The 27,655-nt window shown below is 43.4% G+C and overlaps 1 protein-coding gene across 1 annotated transcript in view; it reads left to right on the top strand.

Annotated features, from left to right (window-relative positions):
* Positions 1 to 27,655, top strand: part of LOC147712936 (cytosolic phospholipase A2 gamma-like) — a 405,968-nt gene that overhangs the window by 295,115 nt on the left and 83,198 nt on the right. The window contains exons 12-13 of the mRNA XM_086923599.1: positions 9,619 to 9,741; positions 20,999 to 21,103. Of these exons, the coding sequence (XP_086779725.1) occupies positions 9,619 to 9,741; positions 20,999 to 21,103 (228 nt within the window). The remainder of the gene's footprint in view (positions 1 to 9,618; positions 9,742 to 20,998; positions 21,104 to 27,655) is intronic.

Below are 27,655 nucleotides of genomic sequence, written 5' to 3'. Positions count from 1 at the left end.
TGGCATCTCCCCTTATTGTGACATTACACTAACACAGCATCATGCTATTCCATTGGAATGAATCCATTAATAGCAATGGCAAGTTTAGGAAAGCACTCCATTTGACATGGTTTCACCCCCCTTTTTGCCTGACTCTGAGCGCAACTTTGACTGAATGTGCACTAGGTCCCTGCTAATCACCTTCCCAGAGCCTGTTTTATTTCTCAAAACAGTACCTCTGTTTTCACAATTGGCACATCTCTGTTTCACATATAAGCCCCTTGTAAAAGGTACCAGTGGTAAGTACCAAGGGTATTGTGAGAGGGTCTCTAAGGACTGCAGTATGTATTGTGCCACCTAAGCAGACCTCTCACTAAACACATGCACACTGCCACTGCAGCCTGTGTTTTTTGGTGCAACTAAAACTGAAGAGTCAACCTAGCACACATCTGTGTGTAACAGGCCTGCCAGAGGCATAGGTAAGACATTCCCAGAGCAGGCGTCAAAGCCCTAAGGCAGGGTGCACTATGCCTCTGGTGAGGGCATAACTGCATGAGCAGAGGTTGCCCCTATAGTGTCTAACTCTATTCTTAGGCATTATAAGTGCATGGTGAAGCCATATCGAGCACATGAGCTGGGAGCTTGTCACCACGCTCCATGATGGCTTCAACAAATTCCAATAAGTCTGGTACCAAACATCTCAGATCAATGAGCCCACACTGATGTTGGTGCTGGATTCATTAATAAATACAATCAGAGGGCACCTCAGTGGTGCCCTGCAAAACCTACCCAACCTCTAGTGTGTAACTAACATAGGTCTGCACCAGTCTGCCACTTCCAGACATGTTTCTGACCCCCTTTGTGGGAGCCTTGTGCTCTCATGGGTTAGAAACAAAGCCTGCTCTGGGTGGAGGTGCTTCACACCTACCCTGCAGTAACAGCATTTAAGGACGGTAAGCCTCAAAGGCTTCCCTCCATTTGTTATGCGAGCCAGGGTGGGCATCTCCAACTATTGGAGATGTCCGAACTACTGACCAACATCCCAACTTACCTTGAGAGCCACTGGTTCCCTTTGTCCAGCATCCTGGTCCGAGCCTGCAGTCTTTGTTTGAAATCTTTAGCCTCAATTGCTTTGCATTGGGAGCCCGATGCTGTGTTGGTACTCTGCACCCGTCCACCTCTGTGCTGCTGAGGGTGTGTGTTTGGTGCTGCTTCAGGAACCTCCCATTGCTCATCCTTACCTACCCCCCTGAGATTCCCACCCAACTCGGATTTTGCCTACCTGCAACCAGCACCTTTTCGCGTGCCCCCAGTCTCCTTTGACTAACACTGGGCCCCAGTCACCGAATTTAACCTCTGCTCCTGGCCTCGCCAGTGCCGCTAATTGTGCAGTCTCTATGTTTATCCGACCCTTGCCTAGTGTTGGTCCTAAAGCCTGCAATTGTTAGTCATGTACTTACCAGTGAAATTACAACTTTGTTTTGTCTCCATATGTTAATATTGAACTGTTTCAGAAATGCACTGTGTCCACTTTTTATACTTCAAAACTGTGATCTTACAAAACATGTTTTACTTCAACAAAGGATCTTTTGTTCTAAGTAATAAACATACAAAAAGTAATATTTTTTACAAACAATTGCTCTTGGGTTTAGTCACTGAGTGTGTGCAACAAATGCTTTACACAACCCCCTGATAAGCCTAAATTCTCAACCACAGAACCACAAAAGAGAGCATTTAGCATTATCTACTATGGCCTCTGTAAAGGCTTTGGGGATCCACCGGACTCTGTGCACACTATACCTTTCTTTGGTATAGTATATACAGAGCCAGCTTCCTACAGCATGAAATTAAAATCGAATTATGAAAATTTAAATCTATAGGCTCCTCATTAGACCCCCTCTAATAAGGTACTCAGTTTATCAATCTCTGCAGACACATGCTTTGCTGTTGGATCATCAAAACATATGGAGTACCCTTGCTGGCCCTGCTGTTTTTCTTGAAAGAACGAAATAGACAGAGGGTCAGGCTAGGAAAATGCAATGTTTCACAGATTTGTTTGCCATGGTATGAATTTTGTCGCTATACGAGAATTAAATATTCCGCTCTTCTCTCAATTAACATCCTTTACAGTAACTTTTAGATTTCTAATAGTTCTGTCTCTAATAAGATAATACATGAACATTAAGGCCTGCTCAATTGTGATATACCTCAGTGAACCATGCCTCTTTTTGTCTAGTCTATTCTATTTCTCTGCTGTTTTTTTATTCTGCCTGGAAAGGGTTATAAACTCTAAAGTAGAAACTAAATGAGGCAGTTTACACTGATACAGGGAGCTTATAGTCTGAGCGTTTGTGCACGGCTGTGTTTGCATGCAGTAGTGCATTAAAGCACAATGCCTGTTACAATTATATTTAAAGTGATTGATCCTCAAAACACTTATTTTATTCCCACACAATTCATTAGCTTGTCCTTGTAGGAAACGTAAGCATTTGTGTAACCTTGATGGTTACTTCATGTTTTTAATTTCAAGCGCAGTTTGAGGGCCCCTTTTGAGACCTATGAACTGCATATCTAGAACTCCTTAGTGGCCTCTTGGTGGCTGAAAATCCCTTCAGATGTTTTTGAGAAACTAAGAATTGAAAATATTTGTATATTTGAATGTCTTGGTTTGCAAGATTCTCGCAAGTGTCCATATCGAAGACTTCTAATTTTCCAGACGACTGGTTCACTCCCATGGGAGCGAGAGGCTCCCGCTAGTGCCGCGAAAGATCACTTCTGATCGGCTGGCCGCAACATGAATCAAAATGGTGACTCATCCCCCAGTCCTAAAAAAATAAAAACAAAGTATAATGGGAGCAGTGTAAGGGTACCTTGCTATGTTCTATCCATTCAATGATAACATCACTGCAACATTTGAAATGACATCATTCAATCAATCAGGATTTATAAAGCTCAGCTACTCACCCAATAGGGTATCCAGGCACATGATGACAACACTGTGCATGGCAGGAGCCAGAGATATAGTTCCTTTAGGGCAGAAGTTGTAGTTACTTGAGATAACTAGAACGGGTGAATTTCATATATTCAGAACCAGTTCATTCTGTAAAAATATTGGTTCTGATGCTGGATGCCGAACTGACTTTGGACAACTAGATAAGCACAGTAACATGAAGCTGTTGAAACCGTTGAACCGGATTGTATGTTCTGAGTCATAAAACAAGTGTGTTCAAAACAATGTGAATTGTTCACAAGCCCCTGTAAGTCACACATTAATGGTGCAGGGATAACAGGCTGACAGAATGTACCATTCACACAAACTGCTGATTCATCTCACTCCTACCCAATCAAGCCAAGATCCTGAAGGAAGTAATCAATACATGCCTCACTGAACACCTCATCTACCACCAGCTCTAGAGCACCATGTATTCAGTATTCAGACTCAAACACAGCACAGAGACAGCTCTCATTGTACCATCAGACAACATACGGATGGTCCTAGACAGATGAGAAACTGTGGTCCTCATCCTACTGGATTTCTCAGCAACGGTTTGACATGGTCTCCATCTCCATCCTGATCAGATGACTGCACATGGCTGGCATTCAGGGACCAACCCTCCAATGGAACTACACATTCTTAAACAGAACAACTCAAACAGTCAACCTGCTGCTCTACTGCTCTGAAGCCTGAACCACTTCAGCATCTAGATGATCCCATTGGCCAAAGCCATCAGTGCTCACAACATCAACATCCTCTCTTTTGTGATGACATACAACTTATATTGTCCTTCTAGGGCAAATGCCCCACACAAGAAACAAATTCACCACTTACTTGACCAAAGTGACTACCTAGATGAAGTCCAACTGTCGCAAGCTGAATATCGCAAGACAAAAGTGGTAATTTTTGGAAAGGATGACTCACCCGGGGCTTCAACTGGTGGCTCAGACCCACACCCAACCCCAGTCAAAGCAAAGGAAACCTCAGCATTATCAATGATAACATGATGGACATGTCCGCACAGGTCCACACCCTGAGAATGCTGAGAAAGATCTCAGAGGAGGCAGACCCTGATGCAGAGGTCAGACCCGGGACCAGGGTTCAATTCCCGACCCGGCAGGGTCTAGAGCTCAAAAATGTCCACAGACTCGATAATTCTCGCCTCGGTGCCTCCTCGAATCATGGGTTCACACTCTGCAACTCTGGGCAATAGCTTGCTTAATCTCCACTAAGGCCCCACCGCGATGGGATGCCTGCTCTTCACCTTGGGGATGCCCAGTAGGGGTTATCTTGCATGGAAAGCCAGGACGGGTTCCCAAAGCAAGCGCTAAGAGACCTGTCGGTGATTTGGCGCTATATAAATCGAAATTAACATAACATAACATGACATAACATAACAAGTTGCTACCAAACAATACCAGTAAGAGCGTCACACAATTCCTCATCAACAGCAGGCCGGACTATTGTAACCCTTTCTGTGCAGGGCTCTCCAAATATCTAACAAAGGGACTGCAGACCATCCAGAACTCAGCAGCCTGACTCATTCTTAGCCTCCCAAGCTGGTTCCACATCATTCCACACTTGGGGAACTCCTCGCCCACATATAGGAAGCACTACACAACACTGGCCCAGCCCACATTAACATCAGCTTTCACTCCCTTCCGTATTCCAGTCACCTCTGCTCAGCTGGACTCTTACTAGCATGTCCCACACATTCACAAAAGCAGTACCAGAGGTCGAACCTTCTCTTACTTCAATTCTAAACCATGGAATTACCATCCACTATACATCAGAGCCTCCTTCTCTCATCATGATTGTGTAAGAAGATGAAAACCTAATTTTTAGGTATGTCTTCCCGCACCTATCGGGCCAGCCTCACACACCTGTACAGTACCAAATACTATCACGTGTTATAGTGCGGTATACAAAAACATATAACATAACATAACAATTCATATTGGTATCTCCACAACACATTTCAAATAAGACCGCCAGGCCGGAAGTGGCTACCGCCAGCCAGGCGGGGGTGATCCGCCCGCAAACCTAATGGACCCCTTAGACTCATTTGGGAAAAAAACAAGTCAGATCTCCTATAACTAAATATGGCAAATAATACCAAGGCAGGATTTAGGGCTGGCTTTAGTGCTGGGAGCGCCCGGTGCAACAGTATTTATTGAACCCACCCCCAATGACCACCTTTGTCACAGATTCCCAACTATCACTCTTTAAGAGTGCCCCCTCGAGCCTCCATAACAATTCTCTCTCAGATGCATTTAAGTATTTTTATAGCACCACTCATACCAGTGTATGGTGTCAGAGCACTTTACATCACATACACATTACAGAGAGACAATCAAACGTGTAATCAGTGTATAGAAAATGTTACACAAGACAGAGGTTTTCGAGGTGTAGGAGTCACATCTCATCCTTACTGGTAGGCAGTATAGTTTAAGAGGCTTGCTCTGAGAAGCACAAACTCAGAATTGAAAACCGAACACCAGAGTTGGGGGTTCTCTTTAACCCCTTGGCCGCGGCGGTAATTCCGCGCGGCGCTGGGGGGAGGGGGGTTCGTGCGGCGCTGCCATGCTTGTGACGGAACCACTCCGTCACGAGCCACGGGCGCGCTGTGCTTGTGACGGGGTGGTTCCATCACGGCGCGCCTGCTCAATAGATTGTCCGCGCAGGCACGGAATTCCTGCAGCGTGGGCGGGGCGGCCACGCCGTGACGGAACCACTCTGTCACCAGCACAGCGCGTACTTGACTCGTGACGGAGTGGTTCCGTCATGAGCACGGAAGAGATTAATAATGAGAATCGATATCTACCCAAATGAACTCTTTTTGCAACTTTAGTTTATACTCTGAACTCAGTTCTTTGATGATAAATCGTTGTTCTATATTCGAATTTTAACTTATGAACTGCTAGTAAAAAAAGGATGTCTCTTAGAAAATCAGAAACCCACCTACCTATTTACATTATATGCACTTTGTGATCTGCAGGGTACACATTCTTTGCGGCAGTCATATTAATCCTCTGTACTATATTTTATGATCAGTCAAAACCTCACCTAAAAAACCTATCTCTCTCCAAGAAGAAAATGAATGACTGGAGTTATCTTAGCATTTTTATTGTTGCCTGAAAATTGCTAGAGGCAAGAAACGTTGCAGCAAGATCTTTTAAAATAAAAATGAACTTACAAATCGGGCACCCCCTGAAGTTAGCACCCGGTGCGGTGGCACCAGTCTCACTGCCTGAGATCTGCCCTACTTCTGATCATACATAGACAATAGATGTGGATGCATGGAGTAGGCTCTACCCCCATTGCAGCATGTGAGGGGTTGAGGCTGGCCATTATTAATTAAAAGATAGGGCAGATTATACGTTGCCCTCTTGTTGACTGCACGGTTCATGCCACTGAAGTAGGCACTCTGTAGAACAGCGCCCATTGGCTGAGTTTAACTACATAGGCAGACGATGGGAAGGGAAACCTGGTAATTACCGGCAGTGATTCAATTACAGCCAGATGGTGCCCTGTGGTGAAGAATACCACACATGCTGTTCACCTCATGATAGCGCTGTTCATCTCCTTCTGCAGTCTGTGTGATTCTCTTTTGCCTCATCACTTCGCCTACAATTCAGCTTTTTGGACCGAACCTATAAGTGCAGCATGGTGGTGGTCTGAGATGGGCTCCATTTCTTCTCAGTTCCTACCCCTTCCCAAAGCACACTCACAATGGAAGCATGTCAAGCAGCAGAATGATGTTCTTCATGATTAGGGCTCCCGGTTTTCAGTTTTTACGGATTTTTACATATAAATACAGACAGAAATCTATATTTCCTTTGTCTGTATTTATATGTAGAAACGGTAAAATACTAGAAAATGTTCCCGCGCTGGAATCCAGAGTTCTCGCAATGCCCCCTTCCTGCTGCTTGGAATTCCTTCCTGGGCGCACGCACAGCTACACCGTCCCGAGTAATTCACAGGTCTTTTCAAAGACCATTTACTTGTTAATGATGCTTTATTGTTCTGTCACCCCATGCCGTAGCCTCTCCCAACGCCCCTGACTCCCAGTCCCAGGCCCCATACAGTGCACCTTTTAAGCACTTAATTTCACAGTGCTGCAGCAGCGCATCCTAGCACACGGCTTAAAACGAATCTATTTCTTATTCGCTGTACAAGAAATAAAGTATATTGGTCATTTAGAAAGGAAACCTAGCATCTCACTCAATTTGCAAGACGAAGGCAAGTGCTGAATTCCTGTGAATGCCTGGTTCCCTGAACATAACTTGCTCATTGGACCGACTGTACATGCTTGGCTGTCCCGCCCTAACTGGAACCACTGAATGGGGAAGCATATGCGGCAACAAGCACCCCTCAGCGGTCCTTACAGCTAGCCCACTTTGTAAGTGACCATATTAAAGCTTTTTATTTTTGTCACAAATGTACACAATGCCAGGTCTTACCTTACCAACCTCGCACATGCCTTTAATTGTACCTCCGTCCTCTGGGTAGCGCTACCGACAGAAGAAAAACAGGAAGCGAGACAGGTGGCAGGTGCCTTTAGTAAAATATTACGGATGGTGTAGATATAAAAGATGGATTAGGTAGTGTGCATCAGAGGCAGAGGAAGCCTCCTTCTGTATGACTAGAACAAGGAGTACTGCATTGGGGTGAGTGGGGTAATTCTTAATTACAAAACAATCTTAGTATTGCCATTTCATAGCACTTTAGAAAGAAGTGTTACTACTACTAAATGTAGAAGTATGACATTTATCAACCATGGAAGAGTGAATTGCAGAGTGGACCCTGCAAGGTTTCAAATACCCAAGCGCTTAAAAGAGAAACCTGTCCAGTTAATCGTTGCTACAAAATAGTTCTATATCGACTCGTTGTATGTTGGTTCCCAATTACACTGTTTTAGTGCTTAGATATGTATATATTTAGGGCGAAAAAGGTTTGTATATTTTGCAAAATACTGGATTTTGGTTGATACAGTGGTTTAACCCACTGCAACGTTTCAGGAGCACTGTAAAAGAAGAACAACTAAACGGGGAAGGGGACAGCTTTTGCATTTTATGAAATTACACCAAATTCCCCCTTTAGAAAAGGCAGCACTATGCATCAAGCACCTGGCTTCAAAGCACACGTGGGTGATACCTCCGATTCCCCGCACCTTAGCCAGGGTTCACTAAGAAGATGCAACCAGAATAAATTGCTTGCAACTTGACAACAAGAGTTTCCATGCTGCAAATAGTGAGTGGAAGTAAATTGCAAACGGCTGGGGGAGGCACTTTAATAAGAGTACCTGAGAAAGGCGGTGGGCGAACAAGCACCTAGCTGTCAGGATGGCTCAGCGAACTGAAGACTCACCGCTCACAAATGTGGTGCCTTAGGAGCCAAGAGTTTGAATTCGCCCTAAAAGCCAGATTCGTCCTTCCGAATGTTAAATTGAAGTACAACAAAACTCTTTACAGCGCTTGAAAACGGCATGCTACATTTGGCGTTATGTCTAACCGAATTGTTGCTGTATCGCTGGCTGGGGTACAATCCTTGTCTGTATAATGTGCTAATGATGTGCATTATAGCACGCAGTGTGAGGAAGAAGCGCACGCGGAGGGGGTCTGTAGTGCATTAGGGTGAGGTCTGACTCCTATTACTGTGCCCTCTCACTGATGTTCCCCCTTTACACCGGTGTGTGTGAGCTGTGTGATACACTGCATGTCTTGGTACCATGGCGACAAGTGACACGATGTGACAGGACAATAAAAGTGCACGTGTACAGCACTGGGTTTTTACTGTGCACACTTTTAATCCGTGTTTGTTTTAGGGTTGCATCCTTCCAAGAGGAGGGGGTGCGGTTCCTCTGAAGGGGTGGAGTTAATTGCCTGTGACAGGTGGCTTTAAGTGGAAATACAGAAGCGCTGGCATATGTTTGCTCCTGATAAGTGCTTGTACTCTATCCTAAAGTATTTTTATAGCAGAACTGAGAAGCACATGTATTCTCCTTTTCAAATTACTCGGAACTGGACCATTTAAATCACTGCTAAAGCCCTAACAAATCGCTAGTTTAAGTGAGCACATGTGTGCATTGTCAATTTAAATAAATGTGGAAAAATACTAGCTATAGCATCGCCTTTTACTTGTGGCAAAAATAAATGTGGATAAATACATAAAAAATGCCCCAAAAATAAATATGGATAAATACAGACGGAAATGGCAAAAAAATAAATACCATAAAACCAGGAGCCCTATTCATGATACACTCTGAACACTGAATAGCGGAGCTGTGGGTTGGCCACTAAGGTGACATTTCATACAAAGCAGAGACTGAATGGGGCTGACCCAATTACCCGCTTTTGGTATGATAAGTGTGGGCTGATCCTGGCTTTGAGTGACACTTCAACAAAGGCAGACCTGAACCAGTTTATGCTTTTCTAGATGTATATATTGTTTTAAAGTTTGTCAGTGAACTAAAACTGTTTCATCCCATGCCTAAAATAAACTACACTGAATGTAAATGGCTGAATGTCAAAAATGGTTACCCGCCATTAACTGAAATATTCTACCAGATCTTGTGTCCTGGCAAAGGTGTCAGTCGTGGATTTTGTCATTTATATCCTGAATAATAGAATTATCCTTTACAGTTCAAGAGAAGTGTCCATGTGAGTGTTGCAAGGCAGCTGACTTCATAGCGACCCTGTCTGTTGAAGAGTTGATGAGTGAGGCTGGCCAGAAAGAGCTACTGAAACTAGAAGAACTACTGGAAGGTAAATAATTTGATCAGAACATGTACATATTTACTGATAATTTTGAACACTGAGAAATATGCATTTTATGTGTTTTAATTACAGTAACAGTTTTATATATTCATCACATCGAAGGACTTTCAAACTGTAGGAGTAATGTGCTATAGGAAAAAGGTGATACAGAGAAGTACAAAACTAAATAAGCTTGTCATATATGCAATGCGTTCCCCTAAAGGTGGCCTAAGCTTATAGACTCAGCAATTCAGACTAGACATATTTTGCTAATTTATCGTTTACCATATTTGGGTTAGTTTGCAATTAAATGCATGAAATAGAGGTGGTTGGATGGTGATATTTGTTTACGGGAAAGGTGATCTTGAGAGCATGTATTACAAAAAGTTAAATATCTGAAACTTCCATGAACTTATAAAGGAAGTCATCCTTTGGCCTCGAAACTTAATTTAAGAAAAAACACCTTAGTTTAAAAACGTTATTTAAGCAAAAAAGTATTTAAGAACCCCCCCTCCTTTCCCCCCCTTGCCCCCCCCCCCAAAAAAAAAATCTTGATCCTTTTATTTGGTCTAACTGTAGTCCAATTTCTCTTCTGCCTACTCTGGCCCACATTCTGGAAAATCACATGAATAAACAGCTCATGATGTATTCGAGGCTTAATGTCCACTTCAAACCTTGCAAGGGTGTTTTAGAGCAGGCCATAGCACGGAGCTGTCTCTCCTCGCCGTGAGAGAAATTCTAAGGCATCAATTAGACAATGGTGGCACAACTGTGTTCATTCCTTTAGACCTCAGCACAGCTTTTAACACAGTGAATCACTAAACTCTACTTCAAATGCTAGAGGTTATGGGTGTGCAGGATATGTCCCTGTGTTGGCTAGGCTCTTTCCTGCAAGATTGTGGTTTCTAGGTCTTCACTCATCAGCACTGTTCGAAGCCACACCCTCTTCTATCTGATGTGCTCCAGGATCCACACCCAGTCCAACCCTTTTTAATCTTTAAGTAAGGCCTTGTGTATATATTGTAAACATCTGCGGTCCTTCTCTCCTCTCATACTCCGACGACACTCAAATCATTGTCTACCTGTCATCTCAAGAGAATCGTAGTGCAGAGGCCCGAACAGCTGCCTTACACAAGTTCTTCCTGGATAAATGCTAATTCCCTCAGGCTGAATGCGGATAAGACCGAGGTTCTGCTGCTGGGTAAACTCCCTCCTTTTTGAGGCCCTCATCTGTGGCCTGAGGTTACGGATACTGTTCCCACTCCAGTACTGTTGTGTAGTTCCCACTAATCTATAAGTTCTTCCCAATGTTTGAACAACATTCGCTAAGGCCTTGGTGCAAGATTGATTCGAGGTACCCCAGCAGGATATGTTGACCTACTGACCAGCTAGGTCACAGTGCCACCTGAATCCCCCCTAACCTTACCAGGGAGAAAATGATTTCTGGCAAACACTGAACATGACAACCCTGAACCGTCTGGGATCATAGAATCAGCACAGAACCTTGCGATCAGTCACTCATGCTCACTTATTCTCCGAGAATTTTATCGGAGAATATATAGTGGGTCGTTTTCAATACAATTACTAAACCAACGTTATTCTTACATAAAATATGTGTGCTGCAATGATTAATAGAGAGAAGCAGAAAAACATGATTACAAGCACCAAAAGTTTAAATGGTAGATATAGTCCTACTATGGTGCCAAAGCAATGTATATATGCAGGCATATAAAAAAGGCAGTGATCCAGCTTACTACTACGTTGCAAACCCTACTTTAAGTGTACCTAGAGTGTGTGTAGGTGTAGAGCCAAGAATCCCCCCAAGGGACGATCCAACTCCATTACCTGATGGGCTAGAATGAAGGACCCCATCTTGGTCACGAACTGGATACCCCACACAAGATGTCAGACTGCTAAGTGGTAATTTGTTAGCATGCAAGGACCTCGGTGTCAGCGGAAGTGCCTCTCCTGCTGATATTTTATATTAGAAAGCAGCCTTGCGTTGTGTATATAGATTAGTGATGTTATGGATACTAGATAGCCCTTTGGCCCTTGGATTAAGATAGAGATGACATTTGTACATAGTGCAAAACGAGACCTTGTACATGATGTCCATAGCTTTGTGATAATCGTGTGCGGAGCTAGATGTGTAAACCTGTTTAGTTTCAGGGAAACTGATACCACATTGTCATGCATGCAAATATGTGTAAAAGGTCACAGCTGAAAATTGTATTTGTGAAGACAATTTAAGAAATAAGCTGTTTCACTACATGGGCCTAACTTGGGAATATAACATTACCTGTGCTCAGGAATGTAGGGGTCTGGTTTGACGGCTGTCCATCAGTCAGTGAATCACCAAGGTGGCTTCCTCATGCTTTGGTATTTTAAGATGGCTCAGGAAAATTCTTTGTTGTCTTCCTGTCCCTGCCCAAAGAACCAATAGCTTTTTAGTTCCAGGTTGGATGGAGTAAATATTCTTTACTTAAGTGTCACGAAGAGCAAGCTCAAGCGACAGTGCAAAACGCTGCTGCAAGACTCCCACTTCACCCCTCAAAGTTTTCCCCCTACATTTTCCTCCGCTGCCAGTCTGCTTCATGAACTCCATTGGTTGTCAATTTAATGGCATGTTCAATATAAATCTTTATGCTATGCACATAAATATCTTTCCAATTCTGCCCCATATATTTAAGAACTTTGGTTCTACCATATATACCAAGCTAATCTCTGTGCCCAAGCAATCTTGCTCTTGCTGCAATTCCCAGAATTAGCAAAACCCGTCAAGGAGGTCAAGGCTTTTTCTACTTAGGACCGAAGTGGGGGAATTCCTTACTCCCTGCTTTGAGAGCATGTCCCTCTCTCTCGGTCTTACTCAAGAAATTAAAAACCTGTTGTTGGAAGAGACCTGCATTGGAGTACCAGATACCTTACTGTAGCGTAGCACGGGGAAACCCTTCTTGAGTAGCCGGTGCTGTACAAGTCTGTAAATAATAATAAAAATAATAATAAGTAGCCAAGCAACTTCCCGGTGACTTGCAATATCCTTGCATGAACACTAAAGGGTTGTTTATTCTTAGTAATATGTGGTCGCACAGTCACACATCTCACAAAATACGTAAAGCCTTTGTGTCTTGCACTTTTATATGACAGAAATACGAAGACTGCAGCCATCAAGAATAAAAGTAGAATTTGTAGCACAAATTAAACACACCAAAAAGGCATTTAGTATTGTGTTCCTAATAGATAGTTGAGTCTGTCTCACCACATTTCAGGGATTTACTTTATAGTCTATCTATCTATCTATCTATCTATCTATCTATCTATCTATCTATCTATCTATCTATCTATCTATCTATCTATCTATCTATTGATCATTTATACATTTGCTGAAAAACAGTCGAATCTGAGTTATGGTTCTAGCTCAAATGCATAAAGCCACTGAAATTAGCCAGCTAAGGTCACCAATGCACAAAACACATGCTATCATTTGTGACACACACCATGTTGATTGCTTGATAGCTGTCTTTGTATTTCTATGGTATTGCCAAATTGCTATTTATAGCTTCCTTTGCATTTCTGAGATATTGCCAAATTGTTGTTTATAGCTTGTGTTCATCATCATTAAGCTTTATTCGATTTTGTTTCAAACCATAAAAGCATACAGTTTAAAAAATACAATCATAATTTAACAAACAACATACATTTTAAAAGCAACGTAATCTCAATAGGTTAAATAGAATTAGCTAACCCAGTAGTTATTATTGTCTGAGTAATTTACACGATATGCACCAGCCTAATATTGACAGTTAATAAATGTCGTGAAAGGGTTAAATTGAGGTAGGTTGCTATACTTAAAACTGCTTTGCGGAAAAAAGAGTCGATTAAAAGAGGGGAAACTGCGCTCATTTGATGGGCAGGGTCTATAACTCAGCTTAGTGTTGTGATCGGCGGTTTGTTTCTGGAAGGGGGTATATGATTCACTTCGGTAAAAGTCATGTAGGTCCCAAGTTGTTATAGGACCATCACCTTCTTGGGGCTGCCAAGACTGGAGATAGGGGACAACTTGTCTGCTCCTGAATCTGATTAGAACCAGGTCGCCACAGATATCTTTTCGAAGGGGACCCAACCATCCCACTCTCCTCACGCTGACTATCCTGCCATCAAGGTTATGGGTTAAGGGTCTATATTTCGATAGCCTGAACTTGACTTTATTTAGCAGATCGGTGGTTCTCTCAGATTTTCCATGTTTCAGAGGAGGAACCCCCAATAGGATGGACAGGAATGGAGCAGCCTCTGGGGGAAGATTAATACGAGGAATCTTAGTACTTTTTAATCTAGGCTCCACATTGCGATCTGTGGCAGGTATGGATGGTGCTTTAGGGACAAGTGGGCACACAGTAGTGGAGACTGTTACTTGTGTTGTGGGAACTGTGTTTTGCATAGTTTGTTTGGGCGAATTAGAAAGGCCAGCATGGGGTGAACACTTGGATGTTACAGTGTGTGCCAGATTGAGTTTAACAATTTCCTCAATCCCCGTCAGTCTGTCCCCCAAGGTGTTAATTTTTTCGATCAGGGGATGGATAATAGTTTTGATCAATTGTTCAATCATGGTCAGTAAAACCAATTGGGGAGAGGATGCTGGATCATCTAGTTTTTTGCCCCTCTCTGGAGTTAACAGAGCCGTGATAACAGGCTGGTTTATATCTGATGACGCACTCTGCAGTTTTGATGTTTTGGTTTGGGACCCACTTTCTCCAAACCCGTCATGTTTCCTTTTACCAGATGTGACCTTAACGGGAGTTGTACCTTTTGCATTTACTTTTATGGGTGTCGGTAGAAGCCCCTTTGTACTAACGCTACGGGCTAGCGGGCTGGCGTTAGTTACCAGATTGGGTGATGTAACAAGGGTATACCTAATATTACACATACTGTTTAAATCGTCTAGCCAAGGGAGATTAGGCGCTGTACTAGAAGTTTTAGAAGGGGGTTCCATGCTAGTGGGGGTATATTTAAGCTGTGCTATATAAAAAGAAACAACAAACAACTGTACTATACGTTCATTCGTACCACATTGACGATAGTATGCCCGTCTTGTATCTTAGGGCATAAGTTCAACCAGGGGGATATATTAAGTAACTACTCCCTTATAAGTATGGGTAACAGTATCTAGCCAGATGTGACAGTCAGTGGAATGGTCAATCAGTGGCTTTACCTCCTCTTTGAAGGCCAAGGGGGGGGCCCGTCCCGGACTCCTCTGGCCCTGGACGGCCACAGACGGCCTGCCCTTTGCCCGGGCTTAGCCCGGCGCGGTCCCGCGCGCGTTCCGCGACGCGGAGGAAGCCTCCTCCTTTTCTGCGCCTCTGGGCGCGCTGGGCCAGGAAGTGACCCGCTCGGCCTGCAGGGAGCTGTAGTTCCCCGGCGGCCGTGTAGCAGGAAATGACCGGCGGCAGGGGGAACAGGCAGCGTATGGGCCCCAGCGGCGGCGTGTGGCGTGTGGTGAGAGTCCCAGGTATGGCCGTTCACAAAGTTTTTGCCCCCGCTCCTCAGTGGGAGCCTCCTCCTTTTCTGCGCCTCCGGGCGCGCTGGGCCAGGAAGTGACCCGCTCGGCCTGCTGGGAGCTGTAGTTCCCCGGCGGCCGTGTAGCTGGAAATGACCGGCGGCAGGGGGAACAGGCAGCGTATGGGCCCCAGCGGCGGCGTGTGGCGTGTGGTGAGAGTCCCAGGTATGGCCGTTCACAAAGATTTTGCCCCCGCTCCTCAGTGGGAGCCTCCTCCTTTTCTGCGCCTCCGGGCGCGCTGGGCGAGGAAGTGACCCACTCGGCCTGCTGGGAGCTGTAGTTCCCCGGCGGCCGTGTAGCAGGAAATGACCGGCGGCAGGGGGAACAGGCAGCGTATGGGCCCCAGCGGCAGCGTGTGGTGTGTGGTGAGAGACCCAGGTATGGCCGTTCACAAAGTTTTTGCTTGTGTTGTATACGTTGGTATCCTTAACTGGCAAAATGGAGTGGTCTACCTGTTTGAGTCAGAATTATAACTTAGTTTTGATCTCCTTTTTAGTGAAATTCAGTGTTTTTATTACGTATTTTAATTATTTTCAAATCCCCGCTGCACATGGTTTTTGCCGTTCACAACTGGGTTTGGGCTCAGAGTGAGGATTGAGATCAGGACCTGTGCTCAAACCACCTTGAGAATAAAACCATCAGAGCCTTCAGTCATTTTCAGTGTGATTTAATCTCAGGGTTTCCTCCTGTGGCCATCCCTGCGTAAAACCCACTGCAGACAGCCAGCTTCCTCAGTGCATTGCTTAGGCCATGCTCAGTGGTGGTTGGGAGCAGGGACTGACCTGCACCCTCTCCCTGAATTCAACCCCACTCGGACATCCAAACCCTGCTGCACACTGATATCCCACCATGGAAATGTGCAGCAGCCAACTCCTGGTCCCTACCACATGGCACTTACCACAAGTACTCTGTGGTCAAACACTCATGATCACATCTGCCTCGGCTTCATTTTTTCCCACAGTATGAAACTCACAAATCATATTTGATTTGCGAGTCACACACAAAATCGCAGTTGAATCATACTCCTATAATGGCAGCTTGCAATTTTGGCTTGATTCTTGAGTCAGGCTATGTTTTCAGTGTTTTTCTTTGTCAGAGGTATTGAGTTTTTCACGTCTCTGAGTACCACTGAGAATTCCCTTCTGGTTCGTCACCTCTGAGGGTGGCCTTCCATTCTTGTCGACATTTCTTTCCACAAAGCTAAAACCTGTAAGTTAGTATCAACTCATGAGCAGAAATATTTTTGCAGAGGCCTTCTCCAGCTAATTATATTATTTACAAAAACCAAAATATAATTGAAAGGACTCCCCACAATCAACCGAGCAACCCCGGGAAAAAGTAGAAGAAGGCCCAAGAACAAAAACCACATGCCCCACCGAGCCCTCAATAGGACCATCTAAAGCCTCAGGCAAATCAGGAACCCCAGGGGCAGCACATGGGGCAGGCGACAAAAGATAACGCTGCCCATTGAAAACAAGGAAAGGGCCCAAACCAGGCAGGGGGGCTCCACTACTGGGGGGGAGCAGGCACTGAAGAAGACCGCACACAAGGCTCAAAAGATGAGCCTCCAGGCACCAAGCTCCGCCCCCGCCGGCCTCTCACCTTCGAGGCAGGCTTAAGGGCCTAACGTGAGAGCAAACCATTCCCTTTTTGAACAAACCTCCCCCCGGAGCGACCCCGCCTCCCGCCGGACACCCCACGCAAACCAGCAGCCCCATGGGGGGCAGGACATACCTGTGCAGGGGGCCCGGCACTCAGGAGGGGGCGTTCAACTGCTCCTCGGGACCAGCCTCGCCGGAAGGCTCCGCCTCCGGCATCGCCGCCTGGCCGCCGTCCTCACTCTCAGCCGGGGTAGAAAGGCATGCCGAGACGGACCAGGCAACTCCCCCAGCCGCCTTGCGAACGGGGCGAGCGAGCCCCACCCACGCCGCGCCAGGGACTCCAGGGGACAGCAAATCTTCTCGCCCTGCCCTGCAAAGGACCCGGACCACCCTCCGCACCTCCTCCGATTCTGCCATCTGCATGTAAGGCAACCGGAAAAGCACGCACAAAACTAACCTCGCCGCCCGCCTCCCAAGTGCGCAATGCTTCCCTGCCCTGCCTGACCCTAATTAACCCACCTGACCCTCGCTCATCAGGACCCACCTGCCGTGGCCACTGACATGCGCGAATCTACCCGGGGAGAGACCGGCTTGCGCACGGCTCTCCCCAGGTCCCCCCTTGTTTTCCATGAAGACACAAAGGAGGGCAGCCAACTGAACTGTCCCTCTAGAGTCTGCCTCTTTGTCCTTGGTATGGGTTGAGCAAGTTCAGCCCTTCAGGCCTCCCCACACAGTAGGTGAAGTCCTTCTTCTGTTCTTCCACAGGTCCAGAAAGACTTCAAAAAAATATTCCTTGAGGTGCGATATGTTTGCCTGGCACCAACTAGTGGATGAGAATGACTTGTGACTCTTGCCTAAACAATTGGGTGAATATTCTCTGGGGCAAATCTATCCATTTTTGTATTAGTTACTGCTTGTTCTTACTGCAAACAATCCCAGAGGTCACCCTTATTCCTAAAATCCAAGATGAGAAAACCTTCTCACCTTGTGCAGAGCCTGGGTGCCCATCCAGAGATAGGCAGGGCAATTGAGCCATCCCCTCCTTTGTGGTCACACAAAACCACTTTCCTCATACTGGGTTTGGTATCAGCCTCACTAAAGTGACAAAAGCTGCCTCTTCTCCAGATGCCAATTGGCTGTTACTGACAACGTAGACCACTTTTAAGGTAATTAGTTTACTGTGCCCACTCCAGCTGGTGTTCCTGCCCAAGGAATGGAAACCCTTTCCCATGGCAAGGCCATTGTTCCTGCTGTGGGAGCCGTTTTCATACCTAATTAAGGTCACGTTTAAGATTGACTGCTGCTATAGAACTAATGTAGATTATCCTCCAGGAGTTTCCCACAAGAGAAAGCTACATTTCAAAAAAGTTACTTTTCCAAAATATTTAATACAAATAGAAGTGCCCCAGTGTGCAGAGGCTAAAAACCAGCAATACAAGTCCACAAAAATTGGTTGGGACACACAAAAAGAGGCATTTTTTCACACCGTTTCATTCCTTTCTCTTCAACTTTTTTACATAACTCATTTGTAGGTTAGGTCAGCTGTAAAGAGCTACTTCATTTACTGAATTAGATTGTCAAATCAACAATAGTTCTTGTTATGAGGATTTGTTCTGTTATGAGGATTGTTGTGTTATAAGGATTTGCATAGCGTGCTTATCACCTGAAGGATATCCAGGCTCTGGAGTATAAAGTAGGTCAGGAAGGCTCCTTCCTGAATAAATAGGGGCATATTATCAAGACAGGCGATAAAATTATCGCTGTTTTAGCGGCAGAAAATACTGCTGGTAAAACGGCGATAATGGGCTTGATAATATGCTCTATGGAATTCCAATTGAATTAAAGCCCATGTTAAATGTGAAGGACATCTAACATGGGCTTCAATTGGAATTCCTTAGAGCATATTATCAAGCCTGTTATCGCCTGTCTTGATAAAATGCCCCCAGGTCTTTAGCTGCTTGTGGAACTCGAGTAGGAATTTGGATGTCCTGATGTGTTGTGTGAGGTCATTCAAGGATTTGGCAGCAATGTAGGAGATGGAGCGTCCTACTGATTTGCTCCTGCCAATGTGGGGGTTTGTGCGAGGTAGAGTGTGGCTGAACTTAGTTGCCTGGTGGGTTGATGGAAGTTGTGGTGGTTGAGGTAGGGGGGCCGCCATTATAGTAGGCTTTTTAAGTGTGGGTGAGCAGTTTGTATTGGCATAGCTTCTAGATTGGTAGCCAGTGTAGCTCTCTGAGGTGTTGAGTGATGTGCATCTGGTGTCAGTAGGTTACCATTAAAATATTTTGTGGCACATACTCAAGATGAAGAAGCAGGAGTAGGTGACAGTGTTCCATTGTTTCGCCATTGTGAGGCTGTCATCCAAGGCGATACCAAGGGTGTTTGCAGTGGTCAGTGGGGTGGGCGTAGGTCTCGGGTCTGTTGGCCATCAAGGGGAGTGCAATGGAGAGCTATAGTTCCCAGTGATCAGGACCTCTGGTTTATTTGTGTTGAGTTTTAGACAGTTCTGTTTCATCCAGTTTGCCTTCATTTGACATGCAAGTGGTAATGTTGGTCCTCGTAGTGTTGTTGTTTTCTGTGAGGGAGATGATGAGCTGGGTGTTGTCTGCACAAGTGACAATGTTGATGGGGTTCTTGGGTTTGGAAGTGAAAGGTGGGATCCTGACTCACTGGTTCCTGTCAGAGAGAAAAGAGGGCGGCCATCTCAGGACGGGTCCATCTATTCCAGAGTTGTGGAGTCTTCTGATGAGGGTGCTGTGGGAAACCGTGCCAAAGGCTGCTGAGGGGTCAAGTAGTGCTGCAGTTTCACCTTTGTCCGTGATGGTCCATATCCCGTCAGCTGTGCAATAAGAGTAGTTTCCATGCTGTGGATGCTGCAGTCTCCAGACTGTGAGATGTTTAGTAAGTGGTGAGGTTTAAGACGGTGTTGTTCAAGATGGTGTTGTTCAAGATCTTAGGCATTTCCTAACTTTTAATTACATACTTATGTATAATCATGTTGTAACTTGCATTGGTGCATGTAATGGTTATTTATTTTATTTTCATTCCAAGCTTATGCCACAAAAATAAAAAATAAAAATGTGCTGATCTCTACACATGGTTGCATAATGCTTGCAATAAAAACATTTACATTGAAAAAAAGTTCAGTGATGTGGCAGTCGTACCATTTGTTTTTATAGAGAAGGCTTTAATTTGTGCCATTGGTTATAGTGTGAAAGTGAAAAAAGACAAACAAAACCAACACTCTCAAACAACAGAAAGATAGAATATTACGTTGCCACTTAAACACTTTATAACAACAATTGTAAACAATAAGGCACACAAGGTATAGGCAAATACATATTGATTATTTAAAGATAAGATACTAAAAACATACATATTGCACCGCCTATGTCATTAAAGGGAAAGGAGATATGTTTGGTGCATGTTAAAAATGTGCACAGGCTTTGCTCAGTCACTCAAAATGAAGAGAAACATTGGGTAAACTGGGCTAGCCCATTGCCCTTTGCTACTTGAGGTGGTGGGCGGAAGAAACATGTAAATGACAATTTAAAAGATCAATAGATGAAGCCTGCAGAACGAAGGTACACAAGCATAAAACGAAATACCTGTCGCAAATGGGCAGATTAGCAGAATCTGCCCCTTTGCTGAAGCAAAGGTCAGGCCTAGAAATACTGGAACATTACAAGATACAGTTTATACATGGGCTTTCTTTCAGTCTGTTGCTGTATAGTCCAATCTCTTCCCTTAAGTTTCCCTGTTATCTTAATTACAAGGGTGTCAAAACCATTACAGGAAAATGGTGGAAAGGTTGTGGAAGTGGGCATGGCAGTGAAAGCGCTGCATGCTATTGTCTATGTTCCATCGCAAGGCCCTGAAGTGGTGCTACATGGCCCCTATATATGGCAGACACCCGATGCCACTTGCACCCTCAGTAATCTTCCTCGAACTTCCATGCATGCACTGCTGTGCAAGAAGGCCTAGTATTCCCAAGCTGTTTTATTAATCACTAGAGCATTGACTTCATAATCTGTCAGAAACACATTTTCAGTTGTTGTGCTGCTTAGACGGACTCAATCAAATTGTACTGTTACGTTGTGTTTGTTTTTAGAGTGTAAGAAAAACGGCAGTTTACACTTGCCACCACCCTTAGCGTCAAGTCGAATGGCGGGGCCGGCAATGGAATGCATGAGCGTGGGAAGCTTTATTCCTTCTGGTAAGTGCTACATTTTCTAAAGTATTTAAAATGTCTTTATAAATAGTGCAAAGGTCAACCAAAAAAGGACATCACAGGTTACATAATTATTTAAAAGTATGACACCTGCACTGTGTAAAAAATATACACATAACTAGCTAATTTCACGGCTCATTTAGGAGCATAATTCATAAAGTCGTGATTACAATTTTTCAATAAATTAATATATATCGCTATGGTAATGAGTGCTCATTCGCCTACTAGACCTATTACCATAATCTCTTATTTGGCTATCTGTTGGAATAATGATACTTTTTATTTAAAAATGCTTGATGCCTAAGAAAACAGAGAGCAAGACATGGGGTGAAATCTGTTTGTTTTTTACTAGAGAGAGAATATATGGTTCTTATGTTACTTTTTTTAAACTGGGGATATTCGGGTTGATGTAGGGTGGGCGGTAAATAATGGCTGAGTTTCAGAATGAGCTGATGCCAGTATGCACGTATACTTTATTTGAGCAGGATAAGTAGTAACTCATTCATCACTGGAAATGTCACTTATTTACAGCTCATATAGCTGATACAGAAAGTACAACGGTACAATGTGGCGAGATCAATCTGGCCACCATATTGTGCTGTTCCCATTCAAACTAAATACAATCTTAGTTTTTGCAAAATAGCAGCATTAATAATATTAAAGTGCTGTTAGAACTGGGGGTCTCAAGTTGGCAATGGTATACACTTTTGACCAAACAGGGACCCTTGCTTTTAATTCAGGGTAAAGGGATTACACCACTGGATAACCCCTGCTCACCCCCTTGGTAGCTTGGCACGAACAGACAGACTTATCTCAGAGGTAGTCTCTTAAGCATTTGTGAATATACACAGTAATACAGTGAAAACTCTACAGAAGGACACAACACAGATTTTTATAAAAATAAGTATTCTTTATATAGACTTAACACAAGACCACAAATGACAAAAATCCACAATACTTGACTTAAAATAGACTTAAAGATGGTAGAAGTCACTTAGTTCAAGTTGATGATAAATGCAACACAGTTCTCACAAAAGTACCTGGATGCGTAACGCAAAACAAAGAAAAGGCTTGCAGAGTTGGGGATGCGTTGGTTCCTTAACTACAACACTGGTGATACCATTCCTAAACCAGACCATATTCTCTGGTCTGTGGAGGAATCTCCAAAGTCAAAATCATGGCTGGTCGGGGGAGCTACAAGACACTGCTGTCAAGCATAGATTTTGTACAGGAAAGGAAACCTTCCTGTACAAACCTATGCTTTAATACTTTTCCCTCTGTTAATGTGTGTTGTACAGTCCAGCACAAAAGTAAAATTGGAAAAATGTGGAGATTTTTAAAATTACTTCAGTGTTACATCTGTCTCATGGAGAAATAATTTGTTTTGCGCAAATCCCTCTTTACAAATGCTTCTAGATACCGTTTTACAATAAAACATTTGGGTAGGTGTATGGCAAAGCCCATGTATATCCCATAAAATGCCCCTTTGACATTAAGTAGCGCTTTGCTATTTTGGGCAACATTCCAAAGCTAATCATGAATGGTGTTTCAATGTAAATCCCACCAAAACATTTTGCACTAGATTTGTGTCTCTTTTGTGCCCAAACCAGGCACAATGTGTTGGTAAACCAGGGTCAAGATTTACTTTTATCATGGAATCATATTTTATCTCTAGAGGTGTGCTTCCAGTGTTTTGAAATCAGAGGTTATATAATTCAGGACTGAAGTGCTAGGTTTTCACAATGTGAGTCCCAGTATGGAGTTACAATGGGTGCTGTACGACTTCTGGCTGTTTAGACCTATGTAAAGCTTCTTATTCAGTTCCTGAGGCAATCAGTGGTAAATGGGTAGTTAATACTGATTAGCTAATGTTTAACACTTGTGTCTAGGAGCCTCATTTAGAGGTTAGCAGATCAAATATTCCAACACAAACTTGAAGGTTATCTTGTCTGCGCCTACTCGCAATCCTGACAAGAGCTAAAGGCTCTCAAGTAAATAAAAAATGGTCTAACATTTGCTCTTGGAACACTCATGGCCTAGAAAATATTTTACGAAACCCAGGTGTCTTGGAATTCTTGCAAGCTCACAACATCATCTTAGCCCAAGAAACTTGGAGCACAACACCCCACCATATTATAGGCTTTACTGGTCATCATGAACCAGCAATAAAATCAGCTAAATTTGGTCACCCTAAGAGCGGGTTGTCCTCGTATTTTTCAACCAAACTGGATTGGTCATTAGAAAAACTCCCCATAGGGACAATCTGGGTTCTTATAACCAAGTTGGAACAGCACAAGAATGGCGGTATTCTGACAATATTAATACTACTTAATGTCTACATGCACCCAAGTGAGGAGACAAAAGACAAGCACATGAACATGTTGTTTGGAATAATACAATCACTGCAAAGGCTTTATTGTCAGGCACAGTTTATCATCTCAGGTGACTTTAACATGAATTTATGCAATACCCCAGGGAACTAGTATTAAAAGGGAAACAACTTCAGATGACAATTTGAAATACTAGGTCTGATACACCTAAATGGAAACACGAAAGAGGATTCACCAGCAGCAATTACCTTTTTAAGTGGGATCAAAAGTTCAACCATACCTTAGTGAGTGAAACTGTAGCGCGACGGACACAAAAATTCCAAGTAGAACGCATAGATAGCGATCACATGCCGCAAACATTGCAATTGGAGCAAATTACAGTCTGGCTGACAGCAACTAAAGATGTACTCTCCACACCACATGCCTATAACTTAAAAAGATTGAAATGGTGAGGAATAGGGATTGAGAAGGTAATAGCTGAAGTATATTTTCGAGCAGGAACTAGAGAAGGAAGATCGAGGAAACCGGAAGTTTAAAGTCACCACAAGCCGGGAAGGGTGAGAGATTAATAGATTGGGAAAATCTAATGGGAGCCCTAATGAAAAGCTTACCGGACAATAAGAGACATTATCCTCTTATGTATCACAGGAAGCCCACCCGGATAAGCAGTCGCCCTCCCTGGTTTAGTCATGAACTACGCAAGCAGAAAAGCCTAATAGTGCATGAAATAAGATCAGTCTCAAACCAGTTAAAACTGGGGAAAAACCTGACAGAAGCGAGTTAAAAAAATTAAGAACACGATATAAGAAAAATTGTTGAGCAGCTAAAACTAGACACTGTGTTACAATGTGGAATAAACTTCTTCTGGCAAGTAAACAACGGAACAGAAAACATTTCTGGTATCAGATAAATTCACTGACACTCGGGAAAAATAGACATCAAAACGCAGGGATAAATGAGGTTACATGGGTAGTTCACATAATGAGTATATATAACGAACCAAAGCTCAAACCAACACCAGTTAGTCAAATAGAAAAAAAGGACAGCAGGAGGAGCAAAAAAGGCAGACTCCCTTTGGGGTCATCAATTCGAATAATAAACACATCACCCCACAATGTAAAAACTCTGACAAACTAACGGAAGTAAACCAATTCATAAAATTCATAAAAAAATTAAACACTGAGGGTGCACAAGACCCCAACCGAATCCCCAATGTTCTCTTCAAGGGAGAAGCTTCACATTGGGCCCATTACTATACTCCACTCTTCAAAGCGTTGTTTATGACAAATGGAATACCAGAATCATGGAGGGGAAGCATTATCCAGCCAATTTTCAAAGGGGGAAATTCAACAAAGCTGACAAACTATAGATTAATAGCTTTAATTGATGTTGAAGCTAAGTTATATGCAAGCTGCTTGCTGACCCAATTGAAAAAAATGGTCAGACGATTGCAACTGCATCCCAAGGTCGCAAACAGGGATCCGGGCTGGAGCAGGCACCTTAACAAATTTAACAGCATTAACATTGTTAGCCAAAAAAGCCAAAGTTAAGAACACCCGCCAGTTCGCCTGTTTTGTGGAACTCAAGCTAGCTTTTGACACAGTGCCCCGTAAACAACTATGGTAAAAAATGGACAGCTGGGGCATCCAAACAAAGTTATTAAATGTCATCAGAGAATTATGCACGTGCACATGGAGTCAGGTAAAATTAGGAGACGGCCGGTGGATAAGAAAGAAAATAGACACCCACAAGGGTCTGAAACAGGGGTGCATGTTAGCTCCAACTCTTTTCAATATGTATATATCCGACCTTGACGAGGCTCTCTTGAAAATCAATAGTCATTCCCTATTGTTAGTTAACGAGGAAATCAGGTGCTTTCAGTACACCGACAATCTAGTGCTACTAAGTCAAACTCCAATCGGCTTACAATGAGGAATGAGTTTCTTAGCCAAATACTTGGCAGTACAAGGGCTACAATTAAATGTATTAAAAACAATGGTTGTACGGCTAGTGGATGCCAAATACAAGAAATACACATGGTATATTGAGGGGAAAAAAGTTGAGGCAGTCGCCTCCTAAAAATATCTTTGATTCAAGGTAGAACAAAAATTGAGCTATAAACCACAGCTCACTGCAATGAGGCTAAAAACTCAAAATCTGATATACGATTTTAAAGCATTAAAAGAGAAATTAAGCTGTCCTTCATACGGTAACTTATTAACCGTCATGCATGCACAGTTAATGGCAACAGTAACATATGGCACTGAAATAATGAAAGGATGTGAAATCAATGCCTTAAATAAAATACAAACAAAAGTCTACAAAAAAAAAATCCACATCCAACAAAGCGCATCGCTGGTCCAGGTGCGGCTACATTTTAGGCTGCTAAATCAGGGACTTCAGAGCAAAGGTGCCTTTATTAAATTATGTTGGAGGATGCATGCCTCTGAATTCGGTACCATAGACCAACTATGCTGGAAAGAAATAGACAGACAAGAAGGAAAGAAAACGCAAGGATCCTGGGGCAGTTATTTAAACCAGGTGATAGAGGACCTGGCTGCCCAAGATATTTGGAACCTCATCATAGGGAAGAAGGCCTTCAATAAACTAATCAACTCTACAATAAAACTTTTGTCTCACTCAACGGATGAGAATTCTTTAATTCAAAGACTGCATGTCTGGACGGTGAGCAGCTCATATGGGACATGGAAGCCCTAGGAATATTTATCAGCTTATTTCTCATTTACCTTAAAACATCAATTTATTACACTGCGTCTTGGAATGTAGGAAACAAAAGACTTCCTCCCCTCATTGAATGATCAAAGGGAAATCGAGACTGCAGATTATGCAGATACAGATCTGAATCTATCCAACATATGTTTTGCGTATGCCCAAAGTTATTAATGAACGGAAATCACTTTCAAAACTACTACTGAACAGTATGAAAATACGAACGAGTAGAGAAGCAGTAATCATCTGGCTCTGCGGGTCCTCAATCCCCCTAAGTATGCAGGGGGGGTAAAACTTTTAAATTTGTATTTAAAGGAAATTGGTTGAAACTCTGTGGAGTTTGAAATTGAGTTTTAAAACTATTGGTCAACCATAAAAATTCCAAAAAGCAAAATGCCGTCTAACATATGGTTTGTTATATAGACATGGGCTTTCCAAATCTCTATTTTAAATGATTTTTTTTAAATATTTGTTGCACAAAAGTAGTTTGCAGATCAACTGTGTAAAAATACCACCAACGATTGTATCTTGTTTATATAAGTATGTAGTAGTACTATTTGAAAATGTCGCATGGTGGAATGGTTTTGTTTTTAAAGACCGATCACTTAAATAAAAATTGAAGAAATTGAATTGTCTGCCATATTAAAAGTTCTTTATCTTCTTTGGCACTTGAAATTTGGTGGCATCTATGGTGTCCCTAAGTGTCTTGTGTAATATTGTATTTCACAATAAGTGCCAAGTATTCCTAAATGGCTCTGTGGTGGGGTTGAGCATGTAAGGTTTAGTCTAGGACATTGAAACTCAGAGTACAGCCTGCGGGCTGCATGCAGCCCTCTTGACCTTTACATGTGCCCCCTGGTAACAGCAGCACTGGGCTGCTGTTTACTCAACTCAGTACTAACAATAATCAAATGTTAAAGAAAAAAGCTAAATTGGTTAAAAGGGGTATTTTATGTTAACGAAAGGAAGCAACTAGAGAGTCGTTCATCACTAAAGTTTAGGAAGGCCTTCAAAATTCAAAGAGAGTATTTAATTAACTTGCAGAATCTTTTCAACTTAGTATATAGGTTATATCAGTGCATTTAAATTTGAGGTCTTCTTATTGGTGATAATGAAAAAATGAGGCGGGAAAGTTAAGTAAAACAAATTCTTAGGATCACACAATTTGGTAAAGTGGGAGATCTGTGACCTTGACCTTCCGGGTAGGTCGCCCCCCCCTGCATACCTGCTCCACCTGTGTTTGTGCCTGTGCCCACATCCCTGGTCTCTTGCTGCCCATCCCTGTGCGCTATCTTTCCTTTTCCCCCTGTGCCCACAGCTCACTTCCTGCCGCTGCTGCCCCTGTGGCCCCGCACCTGCGCCCATCCGCTTGCCCCAGCCCCTGCCTCGCACCTCCCGCCTCCCAGCTGCTCCTCCCTCCCAGCACCTCTTTAAATGGCGGCAGCTGCGCAGTGAGGAGAGTGACCCTTGACCTTCT

This window comes from Lissotriton vulgaris, chromosome 5 (genome assembly GCF_964263255.1).
Source record: "Lissotriton vulgaris chromosome 5, aLisVul1.2, whole genome shotgun sequence".
NCBI classification, from domain to species: domain Eukaryota; kingdom Metazoa; phylum Chordata; class Amphibia; order Caudata; family Salamandridae; genus Lissotriton; species Lissotriton vulgaris.
This window is presented reverse-complemented; position numbering and strand designations above follow the sequence as displayed.